Genomic DNA, 25,018 nt, shown 5'->3' with positions numbered 1-25,018 from the left:
ACAGGTGTAGGTACTTCAGCAAAGAGGTCATGGGCCTTTTCAGCCTAGGGCTGATGGCCTCCATTGTGCCCATCAGCTTTTTATGTAATGGTTGCACCATTCGGTGACCACTGCTGCCCAAATCAGCACATTCACGTAAGCTTGCAGAATGGTCATTTTCACATTCTTTTTGCATTTATGAGCTGGAATTCTTCTGTAGGGAACTTTCCCTCATGTATTAGGACTTTTTGGCTACCTTGACATAATACAATTCATACTGGGAAGGCAGAAAAATTGCTACATTCTTTCTCTTATCAATTTTCAGTGAAGCAATTTGTGCCCAGTTATCTACATTGGTGTCCAGAGATATTTTTTCCTCCTTTTCATTTTTTAAGTACTGTATTGCACTCGTGGCTTTTAATATACGTGGATTCATCAGTTGTGATCATTGTTTTTGATGCTTAAATTAACCCATTTTTACCTAGTAGAAGCCCTACTATACCACCAATTCAGAGTTGACTGGTTGTGTGAATTATCTATTCATACCATTCCTACAGGTTACTTTGACTTAAGCATTAAACAGAAATAACCCTCCATCCTTTGGTAGAATTTCTCTTGAATTATTTATGTTTCGAGTTATGTGAGGCTCTCAAGAACCCGTCTTTGCAAAATAGTTGCACTATATTTTTCAACTTGAATTCCCAAGGGCAGGAATCTCCATTGCCCACTTCTTCCCTGTTGGGTACAGCTGTCCCACTGGGCCACTTTGTAAGTCTGTGATCAGCTTATGGTTTGCCTGTCTGGGCTGCTGTTGAGTCAGACGCAGCCTGGCAGTTCTATGGGACAGTCAGGATGCCAAGATCTGTCAGTTCAGAAGGGTAGTTTCCCTAAAGGCGGGCAGCCGGCATTTATTTATTCAATCATTCAACAAGTAGTTTTCAAAGACTTAGTACATGCCAAGCACTGTTCTGGGTGCTGGGAATATGGCAGTAAACAAAACAGACAGAAATCCACATCATGGAGCTGACGTACAGTTGTGGCAGGTAGAAAACAAATGTCAGGGCGGTAAGAGCCACGGCAGGGAAATGGGCAAGGTGAGCCTGGGGTTGAGGTTTCACATCGGCCTGGCACATGACTGACAGTCTTTGGGAAGCTTTGTTTTCTGATTTAAGACGGTAAGGCAATGCATTTTCTCTAATTTCTAAAAATTGTCCTTAGTTAAGCTGTCAAAAGGATTGTCGTAAGAAGGCTAAATAGAATTCAGGTTCCCTGTGTTCTTATTTCCAAGGTCTTTTTTTGTTTGTTTGTTTTGTTTTTACCAACAAGCAGTGTTTTACTTGGCCAGGGTCAGCTTCCTCGAATCAGTTTCCTCTTCTGAAAGGCCGAGATGATTTTGGGAGCACCTTTTAGCTCTCATTATAGGGCTAGAGATTTTAACACTGAAGTTTATTTATTTATTTATTTATTTTATTTTGTAGGTTTGTGTGGTTTATTGTCAGGAGCTCCAGTGCTGGTGCAGGGCTATTATTAAGTCAATTGTGTCTTCAGCAGACCATTACCTGGCAGAATGTTTCCTCGTGGATTTTGCCAAGTATATTCCAGTGAAATCTAAAAAGTACGTATGAGTTGTTTTTGTTTTTGTTTTTTGCCTCGTGCTCTTTAAGGAGACAAATGTCAGTTTTAAAGGAGAGTGTCAATTTTCAAAGCAAGGGGATAGAGGTCATCAACTGGAATTTTTTTAGCCTCAAGACTTGTAGGTTCCAGCTCCACATGCAGCGAATGCAAGAGCAAGTGGTCAGAACGGAGGCTTAGCAGGCAGCTCCAGCCCACCTTCCACCTTCCTTCCTTCCTTCCTTCCTGCATCTCCTAGGTGCTCCTGGCCAGTTGCTAGCCTCCCTTTAAGAGGCCGGGACTCTTAGTTTGTTCATGTGTTGGCGTGGGTCTTTTAGGGAGGCGTGGCTGCAAGAAAGATGCTGCTGGGGGCAGAGAGAAACTTGTCTCCACAGAAAGGGCAGTTTGCTCGTACAGCCTCAGGTTGTGGAGACCATAGAGTATATTCAAGTGTGTATTCCTGGTTATCTTAACAAAGAGAGGGCATGACCATCACATAAGGTGGGAGATGTGCAGAATGAACCCTCACTGATTCCAGGACCACATGGCATAGTTCATTAGAAAACACTGTTAACAAGTCAATCTTGGTGTTTGTGGTTATTTTTTTAATAGCTTCCTGTCCCAGAGTCAGAGGATATCAGTTTAATAAATAAATATGGGACCCTTCTTCCAAAAGAGAAGCACCAAGTAGACTTCAATTGCAATAAGAGGTTTATTTTGAATAGAATGTAATGGCAGAAGGGCTTATCAGACATTGGGAATTCACAGATATTTTAGAAAAAAAAGATGCATTTCTAATTTGTGATTCTGCACCTTTGTAACAATAATTGTAAATATAACTATTGTATTAAACTGAGGCTATTTTCTTTTAGTATTTGGAGTTTTAAATTTACCGTATTTGCCGGCATATAAGACGATTTTTTGGCCCTGAAAAATATGCCTCCAAGTGGGGGGTCATCTTATATGCCAGGTACACTTCAGATAGACTGCCCATAGTGCTTGCCCCGTGCCATAGTGGCCTCCCGATGCCCGCCCACTTCATTCCACATACCGTTCAGGCATCAGCAGCGCTGCTGGGTGTATGCTCGGCTGTGTGCGATTTTGCGAGTGTGGTAAATTCGGGTTACCGTATATTTCTTTACATATGCATTGAAGATTCGCGATTTTGCGCTATCATGGTGCCTGTTAGAATGTTGAAGAGCTCGCACTTGCGCACTAGTGAGGTCCCAGGGAGATGCTGATGCAAGGGTGGACCAGACTGCTATAGTGACAGGGCGGGCAAACAGGGAGCAGGGACCAATCAAATCAGGCTTTGTATACAGCCAACAGCCAACCACAATACTGCACCATTGTACAGTACAGCATAGAAAATGTCGACCAGTCAAACCCCTATCATCCCTATCATGGCACCAGCCAAAAGAAAGAAGTATGATGCAAATTTTAAACTGAAAGTTATAAACTTTGCTAAGGAAAATAATAATTGTGCTGCTGCAAGACAATATGGAGTAACAGAAAAGATGGTTCGGGACTGGAAATCAAATGAGAAAGCATTAAAGAGTATGCCAAGGGGTAAGTGTGCATTAAGAAGAGGCACCCCACACTGGCCAGAACTCGAAAAACATGTAACAGACATGGTGGCTCAACATCGCCAAAACGGTTATGTGGTGACACGAAATACAATACGCTTGTTTGCACTTCAGTGGGCCAAATCAAATCTGTTTTTACCTTTTATTTGGTGTGTGGAAGGTGTGCGGAAGAGGGGGTAGTCTTATACGGCGAGTATATAACAAACTCTGTATTTTGAGTGGAAATGTTAGGGGGTCGTCTTATACGCCCAGTCGTCTTATACGCCGGCAAATATGGTAATTTGTTTTGGGCAAGAGAATCATGATTACACAGAGCACAAGGAAGTCTTGAGAGGGGAAGGCAATGCAGCCACCTTTTTCTGAACTGAGACAAAAGATGCCTACACTGCCCGGTTTGTGTCGAAGTGGCGTATTGCAGTGATCTGTCGTTTGTCTGAAAGAATGGAAATAAAAATGCTTAATCAGCTTCCTTATCAAATCTCAATCCTCCAGGTCTTTTGTGCGAGTTGACAAACACTAATTATTAAAACATCTACTCATTTACAAAAACTTTAAAGTAATTCTGGTCATGTATTGGAATGGATACTTAGAAATTTTAAATAGAATTTGCTTCCCAGGTTTGTTCATTATCACCCAGTGTTTTGCAGTGTATGGAGTCTCGTTAGACATTATTTTTCTAATCCCTCTCCACTCCCATGTCATGAAACTTTAACATTAAAGATACACTGAATATCTGTGTATATACTATGTGTATATGTATATGCTTTATGCATAAAATGAGTGATATTTTTTTCACCCCCTACAAACCAATTTTCACCTCTTCAGGCAAATGTCTCCCAAGTACTTTCTGCTGTTTGGTGGCTATACTAAAGAGAAAGAATTGGTTTTTGTGTGTTTTATGTTAAGTGTGTTAATTATATTGGTGTGCTCTAAAGAAGTATGTTATATATAATTTTTCTTTATAATGGCACTGTTTCTGTTTTGCTGTGAAGCATCCGAGTTGCAGTAGAAACTTTTATGCAGCTTCCCTATAGAGCGAAAAAATTCAGACTGTACTGCACGAAACCTGTCACATTACACATTGACTTCTGTGAAGACAGTGCTGAAATTGTGTAAGTACAGCTTCTGACATGTTGAATCATTAGTGAAAGTCTTAAACCAAGTATGTGATGCTTGTATGAAATTAACTCCTCTTGAGAAGTGCTAAGCGATTGTAAAGGTCTCTTTGTCCTTCAAGGGGTGTCTTCCGAGTCCGCGTGTGTCAAACCTGGTCATGAGCAGAATTCCCTGGGCAGCCCCATCTCCAGAGTTGGGGGCTGTAGAGCAGGGCCTGAGCCCTGTGCTTTTTGGCTTCTTCTTTTTTTCAACGTACAAAAAGCAATAAATCAACTGTAAAGAGAAACAATAGATAGGATCATGGAGCGTCAAAAAAAAAAAAAAAGGAAGTCTATTGCGTTCTTCTTCAGCCCACTTCCTCCCTCCTGGGAGGCCTCTGTGACCTTTTCAGTCTATGAACTTGTAGACTTTTTTTAGTGCTTTTATAAACAGGTACATGCACGGAGCTTTTAATGAAAATGAGAACATACTGTCTTATTTCCAAATTTAACTTAAGAACCATTGTTGAAGCCCTTTGTACCCCTTTCTACTTTGAGCCTTTTTCATGGGTGACTGTAATGGCATCCTTGCTGTATTTTTTTTTTTTTTAATTAATTAAAAAATTTTTAGCTGAGCCATCCTGCCACCTGTTGGCAGCTCAGCAGGAGCTCAGCTCGGGCAGGTCTCAAACCACTGTTGCTCAGAGCTCAAACCTTTGAGCGAGCTCTTAACCAACTGAGCCATTCAGCTGGCCCTCCTTGCTGTATTTTGACAATTCCTCTCTGGATAGCCAGCTAGGTTGTATACACACACACACACACACACACACACACACACACACACTCAGGAATCCTCAGAAAGGGGTCTACCCATTCTCAGCTTGTCTCTGCATTGGTGCAGGCAGCAGTGGTGAGAGGAGCAGCTGAGATCATCACCCCAGAGCAGAGCCAGAGTCATGCGCCCCCTTACCTGCATCCTATGTTCAACATGGAATGTCAGAAACATCCTGTGTATGGTTTACAAAATGATGTTGGTGTACTAGCCTCAGATTTTTATTTGCTGAAGTTGCATCTGTTCACTGTTTCAGACCCGCCCAGAAGTGGGACAGTGCAGCTATTCAGTACTTTCAGAACATTCTCAAAGGTAAGGCAAGTGTATGATCACTGCAGCCTGCTTTCAACTGACACCCAAGGTGGTTTCATCTTCTGTGGGTGAGGGGGTTTGAGATGTGAGTGCTTAGCGGATTGACCGTTCTCATATGGGTTCATAAAATTACCTGGGGCTTCTTAAACCCCAAAGTCACAGTGACTCTACACCCCTGGAATTCTGAGGGTGGATGTGGGCATCAGTAATTCACAGGTGAAGTTAGAAAGGGGCTGTTTGGGTGAGGGACCCTTGCACAATAATAATGCCTGCCTCTTAGTGTGCCAAGATGCTGAAGCATTGCAAGATAAATTTAGGTGCATTTCATTGAACCAACAGTTGATTAAAAGCCTAACTTACGGTGGAATCCTCATTATTGCTAATTTAAGATGCATAGAATGTCTCAAAGCATCTATGTAGTGTGCTGTCTTTATATTGTTGAGTGTAACATAGAGTCTCATTTGTGTCGTCTGTCGTAACCCTGTCAGTAAAGAGCCAAATAGCTGCCTACCTCCTAGAGCTGTTCTGAGGAGTAGTGGGTGTTAACTTGCCTGGGGTGCTGCCTGTACCTTTGGGGTGCTGGCCTCTCTCCTTTGCAGCCCCACTGTCGAGGTAAAGGAACAGCCAGATGCTTTGCACCTGGGAGAAATGGGAAGGTCGCTGGCTTTGGAGTTTTGGTCCTTGTGAGTCCATGGAGGGGATGCTGGTAGAGGTTCGGAAGACACAGAGCACCTCGGTTTGCCCTGTTACTTCTGGGTAGCCTTCTCTGAGTCTGGTCTTTTCACCTGTACAGTGACCCTGAAAGGTTGTGTTGAGAGTGAAATGAAATACGTTTGTAGAGGTTTTAGCATAGTGTCTGATAGGTACCCATACGTGGAGCTGCTGTTTGGATTATGAAGTCTCAGAGAGAGTAGCTGAGAGCTCTGATTCATGACCACTTGGAGGGGTAGAGGGACTCAGATGAAAGACTGTGACTGGAAATGATTTGCGAGTCACTGGAAGAGAAGAGAGGGCCAAGAACTATTCTCCAGGAGGTGTTCATAGGGCGGCAGGAGGAGATGCTGTGGATGGGGACAGAGGGTACGAGTCTGACTCCATGCCAGGGGAGCTCCCCCTTGACTCACTCATGTCACCCCAGACCCCTTCTGCTCTAAGATTCACTTGCAGGAGGAAGCCATCGGAATTGTGCTGGGTAATCGGAAGTGGTTAGCAGAGATTAGTCATCATTGTTTCAAGTATACTTTTATATCAGCTCATTTATGTTTTCATTTATGCTATTTAGCAACTACCCAGGTGGAAGCCAAATTGTGTGCTGTGGAAGAAGATACTTTTGAGGTTTATCTTTATGTAACTATAAGAAATGAAAAAGTAAGTGAAAGAATTGTATTTTAAAAATATTTTATCATTATTAAACATTTTTATTTTGTTAAAAGAAAGAATAAACACTGAGGGAAACAATGTCATTCACACAGCATAGAAATTTTCTTAATCTTTCAAGGTCTGGCTTAGATCAGAAGTTAGCCAGGTTTGTGTTTTCTTCTTTTAACTATTTAAAAAGAAAATTAACTGTAGTGTTTTATTTAGACAGCATTTTATGTAGTAATGGACAAGCAATTATTGCTATCGTGATGGGTATTAAATGTTATGTTCTTATAAGAGGACATAATTTTTGTAAATACATACATTTGGTATGGTTTTAGTTCACTGCCTTTTTCCCCCCATAATTTTCTCATTGTGTGTAATATATGCTCATTGTAAAGAATTCAGATAACACAGTAGAAAGAAAGTGGACATCACATGTGAGCCCCGCCTCCCACTCCCCCCCATTAGCTGTTAACATCCGTCTGGCTGCCTTTATGAAGGGTGGCACAAGGGTGCAGCTCAGACTGTGTGTGCAAGTAGATATAGGTGCAGATCTAGGCTCTCGGGACCAACAGAGGGCATCTAAACCATGGATTTACGTTATTTAAAAGTTTATTTTGAAATAGCTTTACACTTAAGAAGAGATGTGAAAACGGTGCACAGTTTTGTATATGCTTTACCTGGGTTCCCCTAATGTCAACCATACAAACCACTGGCACAGCGATTTAAGACCAGAAAATTAACACTGATAAAATGATATTTTTAGAAAATCTACAGACCTTATTTGAATTTTGCCAGTTTTCCCACTAATTTCCTTTCTCTGGGCTAGGATCTCCCAGAATCCCCCACTGCATTGATTGTCATGTCTCCTTAACCTGTGACAGTTCCTCAGTTTTTCCTCATCTTTGAAGACTTTTGAACACTTCTGAAGAGTACTGGCCAGTTATTTTGTAGAATGCCACTCGATTTGGGTTTGTTTGATGTTTTCGTATGATTAGATTAAGGTTCTACATTTTTAGTAAGAGTGTTACAGAAGTGATAACGAGTGCTTCTCAGTGCATCATGGGAGAAGGTTCATGATGTTGATATGTCTTCTTACTAGTCATGTCAACCTTGATCAGCTGGGTAAGGTGGTATCTGCTAGGTTTTTTCTCTAAAGAGTTACTGTTGTTTTTCTTTTGAAATTATTAAGTGTTTTATGGGGAGATACTTTGAGACTGCAAATATCCATCAGTGAGTCTTGCCTGCAAAACTTATTTCTGTGGTGTTTGCCCATTTCCATCATGTCGTCTACATTTTAAATTGGAATTATCCCTTTTCCCCATTTATTAATTGATTCAATAATTAATCTTAGTATGGGCTCCTGGATGTTTATTTTACTCTGGGGAATATACTCCATTACTATCATTATTTTCTTGTTCAGATTGTCACAGATTTGTCCATTAGGAGCTTCTTCAAGGTGGCATATGCGTTATTTCAATGTGCCCCATCATTGTTGAAAACGCCCTACTTTCTGGTACTACAAGGTACTCCTGGTTAATTTGGTCATTTTCCAGCCCCAGCCCTAGAATCAACCACTTTTCCAAGAAGTGGTTCCTTTTATTGAAAAATGGTATTTAGATTTCAAGGTGAGGGTGCTAGGTGTGCTCATTGCTACTGGGTGTCATTGATTGTAGGGCCTCTCAGCAGACCGTTAGGAAATATGTGTATGTATGCTACCCCATGCACACACACGTCCACATTTGTTTCCAGATCTATCCATTTGTACATGTATTAACAGTTCTGGTACCTCTGATTTCAATCCAGCACCCCCCTTTTCCTCATTCTTGACACGTGTCTCTGACAGTGAGAAACCTGCTGTTGTTAGCTACAATATATGTATTTGACTCACATAAAGTAATTTCAGAATTGCTAACCCACATTCCTGTGAAAAAGAAATTGGCCTTTAGCCTTACAGCAGGCGGCCACAGCACTGTTTCCCAAAATAACTTACGTTTGTTCTTTTCTTCCCTACCCTCTTCAGTGTGATTTTGTTTATAATCAAGTTCATTTGTTATTCTTTGTGTCGGATTTTGGGTTCCTCCCCATCCTTGTTGATTTTACCTATGACTTTTCATTACCTATTTTACAACTTGGTAAAAATGCCTAAATGTTGGCTCTGTCTTACAAGACAGGACCAGTCTTGTAAACAAACGTTTTTTTAAACAAGTTCTCTACTGACCTGCTTCTTTATTCTTGTTTTTCAATAGTAGGTCTCCCTTTCTCCCTGTATATGGTTGTGTGTGGATGATAACTTGCTCTTACTTCAAGGTGGTGAAGTGCAGAGGGCATATTTAGCAGAGAGAACTTCCTGTGGATGCAGGAGGTCAGAACTGCCAGAAAGAGAAAAATAGGTCAGACAGTCCTTTTCCAGCTCTCAAAGGAAGCACAAGGATGTATCCCAGGGCGTTCTCTTTTTTTTCGCCTGGCTTCTTTCACTCAACAAAATTATTTTAAGATATATCCACTTTGTTCCTTTTATTGTCAAATACTGTTTCATTGTCTAGTTATAGTATAGTGTGTTTATCCATTCACTTGCCGATGGACATCTGATTTGTGGCCAGTTTGAATAATTACAAATAAGACTGCTATGACTATTCATGTACAAGTCTTCCTGTGGACCTGTGCTTTCGCTTCTCTTGGGTAAACACTGGGAGTCAAACTTTTGGATGCTGTTGTAGGTATTAAGAGACTACCAAATTGTTTTCCAAAATGGTTGACCGTTTACAACCCAATGTATGAGAGAGCGACTTCCTCCATGTCCTCTTCAACACTTGCACGGTCGTTCTTATAGGTCTGTAGTGGTATCTCATTGTAGTTTAAATTTGCATTAAACTCATGATTTGCGCTAAAATCATGATTAGTGATGGTGAACATCTTCTCACATACCGGTTGGACATCTGTATGTCTCCTGTGGAAAAATGTCTTTCCAGATCTTCTGCCCATTTTTAATTGGATTGTTTGGTTTTTTTGCTGTTGAGTTATGTGAGTTCTTCACACATTTTGAATATTAGCTCCTAATCAGATATGTGATTTGCAGATATTTTCTCCTATTCAGTAAGCTACCTCTTCATTTTGTTGATGGTTTCCTTCACTGTGCAGAAATTTTTTATTTTGATTGACCCACTTGTTTATTTTTGCTTTTCTTTCCTTTGTGTTTGGTACAAATCCAAAAAAACCATCACCAAGATCAATGTCAAGGAGATTATACCACCTAGGTTTTCTTCTGGGAGTTTTATGGTTTCAGGTCTTACATTCAAGTCTTTAGATCCATGTTGAGTTAATTTTTGTATATGGCGTAAGATAGTTGTCCAGTTTCATTCTTTTGCATATGGCTGTCCAGTTTTCCTAACACCATTTACTGAAAAGACAGTCCTTTTTCCATTGTATATCCTTGGCTCCTTTGTCATAAATTAATTGATCATATACGTATGGGTTTATTTCTGGCTGTCTATTCCGTTGATCTGTGTGTCTGTTTTTATGCCAGTACCATATGTTTTGATTACTACCTTTTGCCCATTTTTTAATTGGGTTATTTTCTTTTTATTGAGTTTTGAGAGTTGTTTATATATTCTGGATACACATCCACCCAAATCTATTATTTATAAATATCTTCTTCCTATGTTTTGATTGTCTTCAACAGTATCTTTTGAAGAGCAGAAATTTTAAATTTTGATAAAGTCTATCAGTTTTTCCTTTTATGATTTGTGTTTTGTCTTTGCCCTCCCCCTAGCAAAATCATGTTAGCGCTCCAGTGCTTTTAAAAGAAGATATTTCTTATATTTCATATAGATTCTTAACCTTTTTTCGCTTTTTTTTTTTTTTTAGCTGAGCCATCCTGCCACCTGTTGGCAGCTCAGCTTGGGCCGGGAATCAAACTGCTGTTGCTCAGAGCTCACCCTCTTGAGCGAGCTCTTAACCAACTGGGCTACTCAGCTGGCCCTTTAACTCTTTTTCTTATCAGGAGGGCTGGTCAGAAGTATCTAGTTCACCATCACCAGTGCAGAAGTCACAAGATCTATTTCTGTCAAATTATGTTTTATAAAATAATTTTTCTGAATATTGAAATTGCAGTTAAATTTAGAATATTTTTTTGAACAGTCACTTGATTATATATTTATCTTATTCACAAAATGTTTAAAATTGTACAGGTTTGTGTTAATGATGATCTGGTTGCAAAGAACTTCGCTTGTTATGTATCACCCACGGAGAATAAAAACCTTGATTCTTTAGAGAAATCAAGATTGAATATAAAGTCAGCATCCTTTTCCAATAAACTCAACCCGGCACTTACTCTTTGGCCAATGTTTTTGCAAGGAAAAAATTCTCAAGGAATGGAAAGTGAGTAGCTTCTCATCAGTATATGTTTCCTTTAAACTGTCTTATTTATAGAAATCTTAGTGTGTTGATATATATACTCATAAGTTGTTAGATAGGCTTTTACCTTTATGGAAACAGTGACTTGGACTCTGAATGTAATATATATATTTTTTAAAGTTGGTTTTTGTTTGTTTGTTTTTTATTGGGGAATTGGGGGATGGGAACAGTGCTGGGGAATTGGGGAAAGGGGAACAGACAAGTTGCTGTCGTTTTGTTCTTCAGTCTAGTTGTGGAGGACGTTGCTTCACTGGCCCAAGTTGGCACCATCATTGCGCTCTTCCCAGGTGAGGCAGATCAGTCGCCGGCTTCTGGACGGCCGCTCACTGCGGCTGCTGGCCGCTCACGCTGGCTGCTGGCCACACATGGTAGCCCATGGCAATCCACTGCCACAGGGACTGCAGCCCACGCCGTCGCCGGCGACTCATGGCAGCCCAGCTCCAGATTGAGCTGTTGTTCAGCATCTTAGCTGTGGAGGGCAGTGTCACTGGCCCTCATATGCGAACCGGGGCCCTCTGGCATCCCAAGCGAGTTCTTAACCATCGCGCCACTCGGCCGGCCCTCTGAATGTAATATTTTAATCCTAGTGAGTTTGTGACAAGCTCTGATGTCGTAAAGCTGCTACAGCGTGTTTTTGTGAGAACAGGAAAAAGCTATTCTCAATTTCTTATTAACATGGAGTTTTATTTTCAGAAGTCTGTGTGTTCCTAATTTAAAGATACTACCAAAACAAGGTTTTGTTTGTTGAGTTTTAGATACTTTTAAAAAGAGCTATTTATTTCTTTATTAGCATGGAAACATGAGAAGAGTCCACCATGGACAATGAAATAACTTTACATGTTTCTCTCTACATTCGGTTTTCTTTAGCCCCTTCACAATGCTCCCCACCAAGGCGCAATGCCTCCTATAACCTTATAGCAAAAGTAAGAGCAGAAGTGTACCAGCGAATTCACATTTCTCTTTTGGGTTTTATTTCATGCTGTAATCCTGAAATGTGTTCTTTCTGTCAGAATCACAGGGTTTAACTTTTCTGGAGCAGTCACTTCAGCATCCGTGGCCCAAGCATGTTGTGGGTGACCCAGGGCCAACTGCCACGATCCTGGGTAAGTTCTGCTTGCTTGCTTCATTTCATAGGCGGCATAAAATGTGAATACTCTTAACTGTCTAAAGACTATAAGGGTTGTTTAGAAGGGCTGTGGTAGTTCTCTCTCGTCTTTCTTTCTTCATTTAATGGAACCAAATATGATGTCGATTGCTGACAAAGAAAATTGGCCTTGTAGTCCATACTTACAGGATTTTATGATAACGTAAGGAACATAACAAGCACTTGTTCGTGTGCAGGACTGATTTATTCCAGCCTAGCCATAGATCAGTGATTATTATATGTCCTCAGAGTACACATGCAGATTTATGATTGATTTTTATTTTAAGTAATAGGATGCATAAAAATACGAAAGAGGCATTTATGAGGGCATAGATACCCTGTCTTTAATTCCATATCTTCAAGTTAGTAAATGAATTGTTATTGCTGGACAAGGGTGAAATCTGCCGGCCTCTTGGATGCTTGACTCACCTGTGTGGTAATTCCTGCATGAGTCCACTCCTGCATTGGGTGTATGTTTACCTATGGGTGTGATATTTCATATATATCCATAGTGAATCTCGAGTATATTAACGCTTTAGTCAACTAAATAAAAGTATTCCCTACACTTAAAGTTATTTTTGGTTACTTTGGTAATGTTGTTCATCATAGAAAAATACACATAATCAAAATTTTAAACGCCTGTCATCTTTTATACCCTACTTATTAAAATTTTAGAGTCTTTTTTTCCCCAAAGGTTTCCAGATGTGAGGGTGTATATATAATTTTTATTTTATGGAAATAGGATTCTACTATACATACCTCTGCGTTAGTGTTTTTCACTTAATATATGACTGAACTTGTTTCTAGGAAAAATGTGTCCAGTATGACATGGGTTTAAGGATATGGGCTCTTACTTGAGACTCTGAGGATGTTAGTCCCACTGCCTCCTCTGTGACATGGGAAGGCATTATTCCTGTGCTTTGAGTTGGTTAGGTGGGCCATCCATGGTACAGAGTTTGGCACAGTGGCTGACCTGTGGCAGCCTTTTGGCACAGGTGGCTCTGTCTCATGCTGATATGCCTCATGTAGGGGTCCCAGGTGAGAATTCCTGCTAAAAGGAGCCCCTGCTGGAATGTATTATTTCCACCTGTATTTCTTTCAGTTTCATTGGAGCAGGAACAATACCAGGCATTTACATCACGTTTAATCATTGCACAGCTCCCTTTCTTTTAAAGTTTTTTTATTGGGGGAACAGTGTGTTTTTCCAGGACCCATCAGCTCCAAGTCAAGTAGTTGTCTTTAATCTAATTGTGGAGGGTGCAGCTCCTTGGCACATGTGGGAATAGAACTGGCAACCTTGGTGTTATGAGCCTGTGCTCTAACCACCTGAGCTAACTGGCTCCCCTGACTCCAAGTAGTTGATTGGTTGTTTCAGTCTAGTTGTGGAGGGCGCAGCTTCGCGGCCCATGTGGGGATCGAACCGGCAACTTTGGTGTTATGAGCCTGTGCTCTAACCACTTGAGCTAACTGGCCGCCCCTCAGATAGCTTTTTATCACTATTTTTATTTTGCAGATAAAACTATAAACTGTAAAATGGATTCGTTGAGAAGCTCACCTAAAAAAAATGAAAAGAAACAACAGTGCGTCTCTTTAAAAGATGTAAATAAGGTTGTATTTTTAAATGTTCTTTATAAAGTTCATACGATGTTAATTTTAGAATATTCTCATTTAAAACCTTCTAGGAACCAAAACTATATTTTCTGTTAAAAAATCATTGGCTAATTTCATTTACGAAAAAATATAGTTTGTATGTTTGTTCTGTTTCAAAGGAACAGGATAACTCAGCTCCCCTTCTTGTTCTTGGCCTAGTGGCCTCTCTACAAAATTGGGTATTTATTCTCATTTTAACAAGGGTGTGAAAATCTGGGATTATGGGAAACTCTAATAGTTAAGTTCAAGTCTAACCTGTTCCTCCAGTTCCTTTGACAAGAGAGGTGAAAGTAATTACAGGAATTTTAAAATACTGATTATCTAAAATGCCATCTGTCTGGAATTTGGACACTTCAATCTAGTGATTATTGCAATGCCATAATCACCCAGCTTTCCAGTTCTCTGTCTCTCTGTAACTGTGTTGCCTGAAAATTATCTGGGGTGATTGTTTATGAGAATAATTCCCATGGGATTTTGATGCCAAGAATATATATCTTGTTTGCATACATATTCTTTCTAAAACAATTTTTTTTACAGTGTGTTGAATCTTCAGTATACTGGCCAACAAAAAGAGGCATAACCATATATGCTGATCCAGATATACCAGCAGCCAGGTATGATTTGAAAATTGACTAGAAACTTAAGTGTAGTATTGTGTTATACAGTGTTCTATAAAATTGATAAGAAAGCATTCAATTTCAAAAATAAGACTGGCCCCAGAAATTTTGATTAAACATTTATTAATTTAAAAGAAAAACTTTGTGACAACTGGTTGGCAGCACAATTGACCAAAAACTGGTAGTGGCTCTAGAGCAGCGGTTCTCAACCTTCCTAATGCCGTGACCCCTTAATACAGTTCTTCATGTTGTGGTGACCCCCAATCATAAAATTATTTTCGTTGCTACTCTATAACTGTAATTTTGCTGTTATGAATCGTAATGTAAATATCTTTTTGTTTTCCGATGGTCTTAAGCGACCCCTGTGAAAGGGTCGTTCGATCCCCAAAGGGGTCGCAATACACAGGTTGAGAAGCTGCCTAGAGTCTCCTTGTTACCTTATCAGGCATAGTTTACATAAAGCAGGTCCAACAAAGTTCTCTTGATGTAAATGATGCACAATGTGGGCCAAATGGCAATAAAGGTTGGTGGAAAGCAAAGGATAGTTTGTTATCTTCTTGAAGATGAGTATCAAAGACTTTTGACTGTAACCCTGTCCTCATCAAGAAACATGTCAGTGAAATTAATGAAGTCACAGAAAGGATGTAATATACCACCTCACATGTAGTGTAAAATCTTAAAACAGTATGCTTCCATTTCTTTCCTCCTGGACTTTATGCTAGTGTTGTCATACATTTTATTTACACAGCTGTTATAGATGCTAGACTATTATCATTTTTATTTAAACAGTTATCTTTTAGAGAGATTTAAATAAATAAGATAATCTTAAATATTCACTTAAGTACTTACATTAAAGCTTTTTGCTTTTTGTGTAGATCCAGTTTTCTATCTGGTATCATTTTTCTTCTATGTGAAGGACTTTCTTTACTATTTCTTGGATTGTGTGTCTGCTGGTAATGAATTCTATCAGCTTTTATTTGTCTGAAAAATTATTTCAGCTTCACTTTTGAGAAAAAGTATTTTTGCTAGGTATAGAATTCTAGGTTGATAGTTTTCCTCCACTGTATTTTAAAGATGTGGCCCCACATTCTGCTTGCTTGCATTGTTCCTAGTGCAAAATCTACTGTCATTTTCTTTGTCCTGTTTGCAACATATCTTTTTCCTCTGATGGCTTCTAAGATTTTCTCCTTTTTACGGGTTTGAGCAATTTAATTATTATATGCCTTGGTGTCTTTTCTCTCATTTTTTTAATGCTTGGGGTTCATTAAGGTTCTTCATTTATGAACTTGTCATTAAGGTGCTTCATTTGTAGGTTTCTGTCTTTCATCAAATTTCAGATGTAGTCAGAAGTTATTCTATAAATATTTTTTCTGCACCAATCTTTTTCTCCTCTCCTTTTGAGACTGATGAGACTTTCCAAAAGGTCCTGGGGCTCTGTTCATTTTTTCAACCTTTTTTCTTGCTATTCTTTAGATGAACAATTCTATTTCTCTCTCTTCAACTTAATTGACTCTTGTTATCTCCATTCTGCTATTGAGCCTATCCAGTGAACTTTTTATTTGATGTATTATGTTTTTCAGTTCTAAAATTTTCATTTTTTTGTAGTTCATATTTCTTTGCAGAGAACTTTTATTGTTCCTCTCAAAAGTGCTTATCTGTCCTTTTTTTGTGGAGCATGGCTGTAACAGCTGCTTCAAAGTGTTTGATAATTACCACTTTTGAACCATCTTGGGGTTGGCACTTGCTGATTATCTTTTCCTTTATACTTGATCTGATTTTCCTGGTTCTTTTTATGTTGAGTAATTTTGGATTGTATTCTGGATATTTTGAATATTATGATGTGAGGCTCTGGTTTCCGTTAAAGTCTTCTGTAGAATATTAATTTTGTTGTTTTTGTTCATTTGTTTTAGCAGGAGGTCAACAACCTCCTTATGTTCAGACCTCAATTCTGTCTCTTTCTGTGGGTGTTGATTGTAACATTAGCTCAGTTTCCCAATCTTTAGTATGCAGCTTGGGTCTGTACTGAATGTGCTCAACTTGGGGTGAGCCTGGGATTTATGTTGGGCCATACACAGAAATAGGGGATTTCCCCTCTTCTATGTCTCTCTCTTTTTCAGGATTTTCTTCACATTCACCATTTTCCAGATGCTCCCTCTTCCTGTTCCAGGTAGATGGTTTCTGTCTGAGAAATTGCTATGTGGTTCTGTGTGATTGGGGCCGCTTGTGGAGCAAAACAGCAATAGAAATGAGAGGGGGAAAAAAGATGGAGATTGCCCCTACACAGTCTTTAGACCATGGGCTCCCTGTTTCCCAGTTCCTCTAGAGCAGCAGTTCTCAACCTGTGGGTCGCGACCCCTTTGGGGGTCGAACAACCCTTTCACAGGGGTCGCCTAAGACCATCGGAAAACAAAAAGATATTTACATTACGATTCATAACAGTAGCAAAATTACAGTTATAGAGTAGCAACAAAAATAATTTTATGGTTGGGGGTCACCACAACATATGAGGAACTGTATTAAGGGGTCGCAGCATTAGGAAGGTTGAGAATCGCTGCTCTAGAGGTAGGGGAACATTTTCTCTTAGGGTTTTAGGTGGCCGCACAGCTGTTGCCATTGTAGCATGCAGTACTATGATCAGAGCTGGCCTTGGGCAGAGCCAGGAGAGGAAAAAAGGAAGAAAAATCAGTTAGGGTTCCCCATACCCTGCTCGAAGCCTCCCTTCCCGGTTCTCTGGCTTGAAATAGAGGGTTTTTCTCAGAGTTTTTGTTGTCTACATCCTCTACAGAGTTCTAAGTCTCAGGCCACGCTCAGGTCAACACTAAGAAATAGAAGGTAAAATTCCAGGAAACTGTCCATGATTCTGGTTGTTTTTTACATTTTAACTTCTTGCTTCTCTAGTTTGTATTTTATCTGGTTTCTAGTGATAATCAGTAGCAGAGAGGGGCTATAGTGGGCTTACGTCCTCTTGGCAAGCACCAAAATTGTCAAAATGATTTGATACTTAAAGGGCTCAGCTCCAGTTCTCACATAAATTTACCTATATACAACAACTTATTCCTCAGTGGTACTTTTTAAATTTTCTCCCAGAAAATAAAGGTATTTTCAGGATTGGGGTAAATGGGTTTAGAAATTTCAATAAATTGTTTTTTTTATTTCTAGTGCTTTATGTCAGAAGTCAAATGATAAACCACTTAGATTGACTGAGAAGAACGAATACAATGAGAAGAATGGCTGTGTGAAGTATGAATGCTTTCCTTGGCCTGAATTTTTTATTGAAGTAATGGTGATAAAATTATAAGCAGAGAGAATTTACATATGATTTTAGTATTAATTTCAAACCTATGTCCCCATTAACAAACATGCCTGCAGTGTCTTCTGCAGGCTTTGAAGTTAGGGTTTTTTTCCGTTTATATACGGTAGATTTTCCTGTTGAAAGCTCTGTTCCGTGGTAAAGAGTCATTTTCTGCCTCCCCTTCCTGATTCTCTTGGTGAAGTGAACAATTTTATGAAACAAATTAGGTATCGTTGATCTTTTGGGGCTGTTGAGTTTATATGGGTTGGTATTTGCTTTCTTCCAAGTTTTCTGATGTTAAACAGGTTTATCACCTGCTAGGGAAACCATTTATTTTCAGTGTGGAACTTGGGGATATTTTTTGTCCTGCCAGATTCACAAAGTATTCACTTACAAGTTGTTAACAATAGAGTCATAACTTCACTTTATACTTGTTCAATCCACAAAATATTTCATACCTGTTTTTAAGATTTCTTACCATACCAGCCTAAAAACACTCTTACATGTATATTCCAAGTAACTGCTGCTGCTTTGAAGTCACAAAAAGAACTAAAGACAGTTCAGAAGTGGGAAGGTCATGCTGTATCTACTAATTGGCGTGAAATGATTTAGGATGCCCGTCTTCCCAGATGCCAGCCACACTGTGGCCCTGTAACATCCCGTCATCCAGAAGGAGCTTCTCACAGTGGTTTTCAGGGGCGGTGGTTTTATAACTTAGTTGTAATATTGACGTGGTCATGGGAGGAGGTGAGCACAGCATTTACCTACTCCGCCATCTTGACCGGAAGTTCAGGAGCTGCTCACAGTGTTCCAAGGCCCGGGGCTTTGCAGGCTGCCGTGGAGCCCACAGATCTGGGGTGGCACCTGAGTTGACATCCTCCTCCTGGGGCATCCCTCCACCCTCATACCTGTAACACCTGTGGTGTTACAAGTGGTTCTTTTCCTTGGAACAAAAGACCTTGCGTTATCCAAATAACTCATTTCTTTCTTTTATTACATGAAAGTATTACTTAGTAAATTAGCCCTGAAATAACTCTATTGCCTTTTATATTTGTGTTAGAAGGTTGTATTTTATCTCCTATTTGGCCAAATGCGCTTTACTTAGTACCCACTGATTAAATTACATCAATGATTCTACTGTGGGTTACAGAGAGCTTTGAAGTGTTCAAGATTAAACAGCAAAGAAGGAAGGAGGCAATGGGTTTATTAGGAACATGTGATGACCTGGTGGTCCTTCTCATGAAGTCCTCCTTCTTCTTCAGAGCTGGTGGTCCTGTGATTGGCAGCTCTGTGTCCACAGCCTGGGGGCTCTGGTGGGTGGGGAAGCATGGGACTGGCATGACCCACCCACCGTGGCACAATAAACAAAGCAAAATAAAGTGAGCAGTGATTTCATAACTGTGCTTTGGGATATATAGTTCACTTTACTTATGTTAAGGAAGAATTAAAATAATAGTTCAGTTAAAGAAATAGAAACACTTTTTTTCCTTTCAAGTTGCCCTTTCACTATTTTACAGATTATTGCAATTTTTAAATCCTGATCCTTTGAGAGCTGATGAAATCTCTGATCTACAGCAGGTATTACAACTCTAAAAAAATAAAAATAAAAAAGAAAGAAAACTGTTTACTCTTTAAATCCTTCTTCTTCCTCCCTCTAAATTTGAGATTAGAAGAGAAACCTATTGGGGACTTTACCTGAAGACATCCTTTTAGAAATTGTCTAGTGAATTATTGCTTTAGAGAAATTTTTTTTTTAAAGATTTTTATTGGGGAATTGGAGGAAGGGGAACAGACAAGTTGCTGTCATTTTGTTCTTCAGTCTAGTTGTGGAGGACGTTGTTTCACTGGCCAAAGTTGGCATCATCATTGCGCTCTTCCCTGGCGAGGCACATCAGTCGTCGGCTTCTGGACGGCCGCTCACTGTGGCTGCTGGCCGCTCACTCTGGCTGCTGGCTAAATACGGTAGCCCATGGCAACCCACTGCCACAGGGGCTGCAGCCTATGCCGTCGCCGGCAACTCATGGCAGCCCAGCTCCAGGTTGAGCTGTTGTTCAGCATCTTAACTGTACAGGGCAGTGTTACTGGCCCTCATATGTGGGATCCGAACCGGGGCCCTCTGGCATCCCAAGCCAGTTCTTAACCATCGCACCACTCGGCCGGCCCGAGAAATTTTTAATTCATTGTTTTTTTTGTTTGTTTGTTTCTTAATTGGGGTAATAGATGATCTTCCTTTCATTTTGATATAATAGTTTTGGTTATTTTTGATAAGCATATACACCTAGGTGTTTTACATTGATATCAAACTCCTGTATTTTCTTTATTTCCATAAAGTTCTTGATATTCTGTACTAATACTGCAGGACAGAGTTGTCTAACATACATGTTTTCTAGAGGCAGAAGTTGAAGTTGGGCACACAGCAGCCCTTCACAGTGCTCCGGAACAAGATCGATCCTTGCTTATCCATTGACACGTCGCCACTTTCGGCAGACGTGAAAAAGGTAGACGTGCTTCTATCAATAAAACCAAACTCAAGAAGGAATACTGACCTAATGTAGAAGGATTTTTAATAAACGCTTCTAAGGTTGCATTCATATAATTGCTTTGCTTTTGAAATTCTTGTTTAAGCTTTTATTATTAATTTCTTATTTATTCTTAAGTCCAGGTTAACTTCTTAGAAGTGAATAATTTTTTGTGTGGAGAAATCACTGTTTAACTTTTAAGTGCTTTTCTAAATTAAGTTTTCAAATGTGGCTGTGGAACGGGGCTTGGAAGGAACAAGTTGCCAAGGAAATTATAACATATTTTTTAGCATTTTTTTTCAAAATTGCTTTATAGATCTATGGTTTCACTTAGTAAATTGATCACACGTGTTTATCTACTTCCTACTTGATACAAAAACAACAGCTTAAAATTTTTTTAAAAAAAGAAAGGAAGCTAGAACCACAGGGATAAGTAGAATGAGAGGGAAGTTTTTCGGAAAAGAGCTTTCCACAGGCTTTGAGGAGATGGAAAACAGGCAGCACAATACGGCTGACATGCCCAAGGAAGGAGGGAAATTGGTGGGGTCGTGCACTTCCCTACCCTGTTTCCTGAACACCTGTATCCAGTTTCTCAGGAAGGAGATTGGAGGCTCTTTTTGGAGAAACTGAATGGCCCTAGAGAAAGACCTTTGATGACACTGTTTGGAGTTCTCCCAGTAAAAGTGTCTGCTTGCTGCCCTGTCTTCCTGCAGTGATGTGACACTCATATGGGGATGAGCTTTGCCTCGCCCATGGGTCTTTCTTGTCATCTTTTAGTGCCCTTCCTCAGCCTGAACAGAACTTCTGGGATTGTTAGACAGTGAGGAAAGCCCTCACCTAAGGGGAAAAAAACTAAAACAACTCCAAAGGCAACAAACAATATAGAAGAAAACATGAGAAAATAAATATACTCAGAGATAAGAGAAGATATATTTTGCATGTATTTAACAATAACAGGGTACTGTCGAAAAGGAACAGTCGGGGGATAAAAAAAGGTTCCTGGGAATTCAAAATGTTATAAAAATAAAAATCAATAGTAGATTTGAGTGGTAAAATAAAAGCTATCAGGAAGTGGAACAAAAAGACAGATGGAAATGAGGAGCAAAAGAAACTTTGAGGTCCAATATCTGAAAACGGGATTTCTAGAAAGAAACAACAAAATATGGCAGAAAAATCTTGAGGAGAGTAACACATGAATGATTTTCAGACTTAATGGGTATGACTCTCCAAATTAAGAGAATCTACCTACCACAGGCCCAGCACAATTTAGAAACAAGATAGTGACATGTTGTTGTGAAACATCTAAACTGGACACTTCAGACATGAGACCTTCCAAAGAGAAGAAACTGGTCTCATACACATGATCAGGAATCAGAATGTCTTCAGACTTATCCAGAGTAACCCTAGAGGAGCATCGACCCCAAAATTTGCATGCAAAGTTATTTCTAATCTAGAGGTCTATACTCAAACTATCAATGAAGTGTGAGGGTAGAATGAAGACATTCTTATTTGTAGAATGAGACAAAGTCTCAGATTTACTTCCTCTGTACCCTTTGTCAAGAAGCTACTGAAATATGTTCTCTACCAACACAAGAAGGTAAACAAGAAAGAAAATGGTGTGAGTTGCAAATGAGAGGGTGATGGTGCAGGAAGATCCCAGGATGATCACTGCATACCAGGTGCAGAGAGGAGTTAGTCCCGTTTGCAGTGAGGTTTAGGGCCTGGAGAGGAGGACTTCCCAGAGATCATGGTGCTGATAAGGTCAGCTTTTTGGAAGGTAGTATCAATGTGGCTGGAGAACTCTACCCTGTCGGAACATTTGGGAGGTTTTAGTGACAGCTATGTAGAAAAACAAAACCATGTTTTTAAAAAGCTTTACAGGGCCGGCTGAGTGGCTCAGTTGGTTAAGAATGCGATCTCTGAGCAACAGGGTCACCGGTTCGATTCCCACATGGGCCAGTGAGCTGTGCCCAAGCTGAGCTGCCGCTGAGCTGCCAACAGGTGGCAGGATGGCTCAGCTTGTGAGAGCATGTACTCCTAACAACAAGGTTGCCAGTTTGACTCCCACATGGGTTGGTGGGCTATGCCCACTTGCAACTAAGATTGAATATGACACCTTGAGCTGAGCGGCTGCGAGGTGCCGATGGGCAGCTGGATGGTGACTGGACTTGGAGCTGAGCTAGCTGCGCCCTCCACAACTAAGATTGAAGGACAACAACTTGGCTGTTCTCCTTCCCTAATTCCCCAACACTGTCCCCCTTCCCCAATTCCCCAATAAAATCTTAAAAAAAACAAAACAAAAAAACTTTACAAGTGAGCTGATGCACCTGCAGATTATTAGAAGAAGGAGAAGAAGTCACATCCTTGCTCTGGTGAGCTTTAGGGTCCTGGTTAGTTAGTGGACCACCAATTGGATCCTTTTAATCTGGAGCCCAGAAACACAGGAGTTTGATGCTAGAAAAGATTCCGTGGTACTTAAAAAGTTAGGTCTTGGGAAATACTAGAGTGACCAATGTATACTTGTTGGGGGCTAAATGAACACTAAGAGGGGGTTTTATTAGTTTTCTATACTTTATTGTGGTTTTTTGGTTGTTGTTGATGTTTTGTAGGCTCTTCAAAGAAATAAGTTTCTGGGACCTAACCACACTGAATCTTACTCCTGGCCTCCCATAGCACGTGGCTGTGATGTGGTTGTCATTTCCCAGTGTGGAAATGACCCTTCATTGTACCTTCCACCAGTGCTTACGATTTTGCAAACGGGGGGCTGCTACCAGTCATTACCGAGTAGAAATGGAGTAAGTTGAAGACAATTTTGTTTCACAACAAAATGGATTAAATATTTATTTTTAAATTTTACACCTAACCTTTGGTAAAGTTTAGGTTACATTACTCATTTAGTTTCCAAATGGGCAGGACAAAAACCGTCCTATGAGAAACTTTTCTCTTATCACAGTCATCAGTTCTTCACACTGATTCTCACCTTGACCTCCAGTTGTGGGCCATCCACTGAGACAAGAGAGCAGGTGAATACATAGTTTATAAAAGTATTTCACCGATTTAATTCATCTAATTGTCACAGTGACCCTATGAGATGGTTAGGCCATGTATTCTTTTCACCATCTTATAGATGCGAAAATTAACTCAAGAAAAGTTACTGGTATAAATTTTAACAGCTGACAAGTGTGAAAAGAAGTAGAATTAGAATTTAGGTTTTATGTCCTCTTTTCCCATATTCTTGCAGATACTGTCACAGCACCGCACACTGTTTGATAATCTACTTTATTTTTCCCATGTGTAAGAACCTGGAAATAGCTGAGAAAGATGAGAGAAGGAGAGAAATGGGGTGTGAGGATCAAATGACAGTGGGGTAGTGACATCTGCTTTGCTGGGTTTTAGTTTTTAGTTCAATTGATGTCATATGAGGCCTTTCTCTCAGATCCTATCCCAAAGGACACACTACCAATTGTTCTGCTATTCATTATAAGGTGGAAAATAGCAGCACAACAAAGACACTTAGAATTGCATTTCAGAAAAGATGCTATCGTTTATTTTTCTATAAGGATCGTACTATGTATTATAGTTTAATGATTTTCCTTTGGAAAATGACATTGCCCAAGTTATTACGTATTGATTTAATAAAATGAAATGGATACATTTACATCCCTCAATCCGTTAGCAGCTGACCGCTGTTGATGAGATGCAGATGGTGTTGAGATAGAACCTGGCTGGGCCAGAAAAGGATGTCCAGGTCTTGCCTCTTAGGTCCACTCCACTTTCTCTGCGTCTCCATGGTCAGCCGGCTTGTAGGCCTGACACCTGGGAGCTAGCGCTCACCTGGATCTGTGTAAAGGAAAGAGGAGACTCATTCTTGTCTTCAGCTAATTGAGGGAGGTGTCCAGGAAGGTGTTTGGCAGGCAGTGTATTTTCAGGAGACATCTGGCAAGTGGAGGGCAGGGTTCAGATGGTGTTATAGGAAACTCCAGTCTCCTAAGGAAGAGATGTTAACCTTTTTAAAGGCCCCCCTCAGGAAGCAGTTAGTTCATTCTTGTGCTTTAGGAGCAGGAACTCTACAGCCAGACTGCCTGGCTTCAAATCCTGTTGCTACCCTGTATTAGCTGTGCAGCCTTGGGCAACTGACTTCACCTCTCTGTGCGTCAGACTCCTCATCTGTGAAATGAGGTGGTAATAGGTCCTATCCTGTAAGAGTGTTTTCAGGACTAAATGAATTCATATTTGTGAAGTGCTCAGTTTAAGCTCTAGGAACATATGAGTATCTAAATCCATTTTAATGAAATTATATTTTAACTTTCCTGACCTCTGTGATGATGATAAAAATATATAGAGAGTGCTTACTCTGTATAAGGAGATGTTCTGCATGCTTCACATGTCCTGTGTTTGATTCCTAACTTTTGTCCAAAATTGTGTGAATTTGTCTTTGCAGCCGCTGGCAGTCATCGTATGTCCTGGGTGGAAAAAGGCCCAATTTATCTTTGAATTATTGGGAGAATATAGCACATCCTCCAGGCCTCTTCATCCTATGTTGTTAACCATTGGACTCCACAAAGATGAAGCCAAAAATATGAAGCTTCCAAGGGGGTGTAAGC

The 25,018-nt window shown here is 40.1% G+C and overlaps 1 protein-coding gene across 1 annotated transcript in view; it reads left to right on the top strand.

The window, feature by feature from the left end:
* The window catches only part of TDRD12 (tudor domain containing 12), a 53,162-nt gene that overhangs the window by 5,577 nt on the left and 22,567 nt on the right, over positions 1–25,018 (top strand). The window contains exons 3-15 of the mRNA XM_019654483.1: positions 1,458–1,594; positions 4,169–4,288; positions 5,359–5,414; positions 6,697–6,782; positions 10,967–11,156; positions 12,203–12,295; positions 13,850–13,944; positions 14,524–14,600; positions 17,763–17,843; positions 19,413–19,473; positions 20,286–20,393; positions 23,024–23,209; positions 24,856–25,012. Coding sequence (XP_019510028.1) covers positions 1,458–1,594; positions 4,169–4,288; positions 5,359–5,414; positions 6,697–6,782; positions 10,967–11,156; positions 12,203–12,295; positions 13,850–13,944; positions 14,524–14,600; positions 17,763–17,843; positions 19,413–19,473; positions 20,286–20,393; positions 23,024–23,209; positions 24,856–25,012 — 1,447 coding nt within the window. The remainder of the gene's footprint in view (positions 1–1,457; positions 1,595–4,168; positions 4,289–5,358; positions 5,415–6,696; positions 6,783–10,966; positions 11,157–12,202; positions 12,296–13,849; positions 13,945–14,523; positions 14,601–17,762; positions 17,844–19,412; positions 19,474–20,285; positions 20,394–23,023; positions 23,210–24,855; positions 25,013–25,018) is intronic.

Source organism: Hipposideros armiger, unplaced genomic scaffold (assembly GCF_001890085.2).
Source record: "Hipposideros armiger isolate ML-2016 unplaced genomic scaffold, ASM189008v1 scaffold_224, whole genome shotgun sequence".
Classification (NCBI taxonomy): Eukaryota; Metazoa; Chordata; class Mammalia; order Chiroptera; family Hipposideridae; genus Hipposideros; species Hipposideros armiger.
This window is presented reverse-complemented; position numbering and strand designations above follow the sequence as displayed.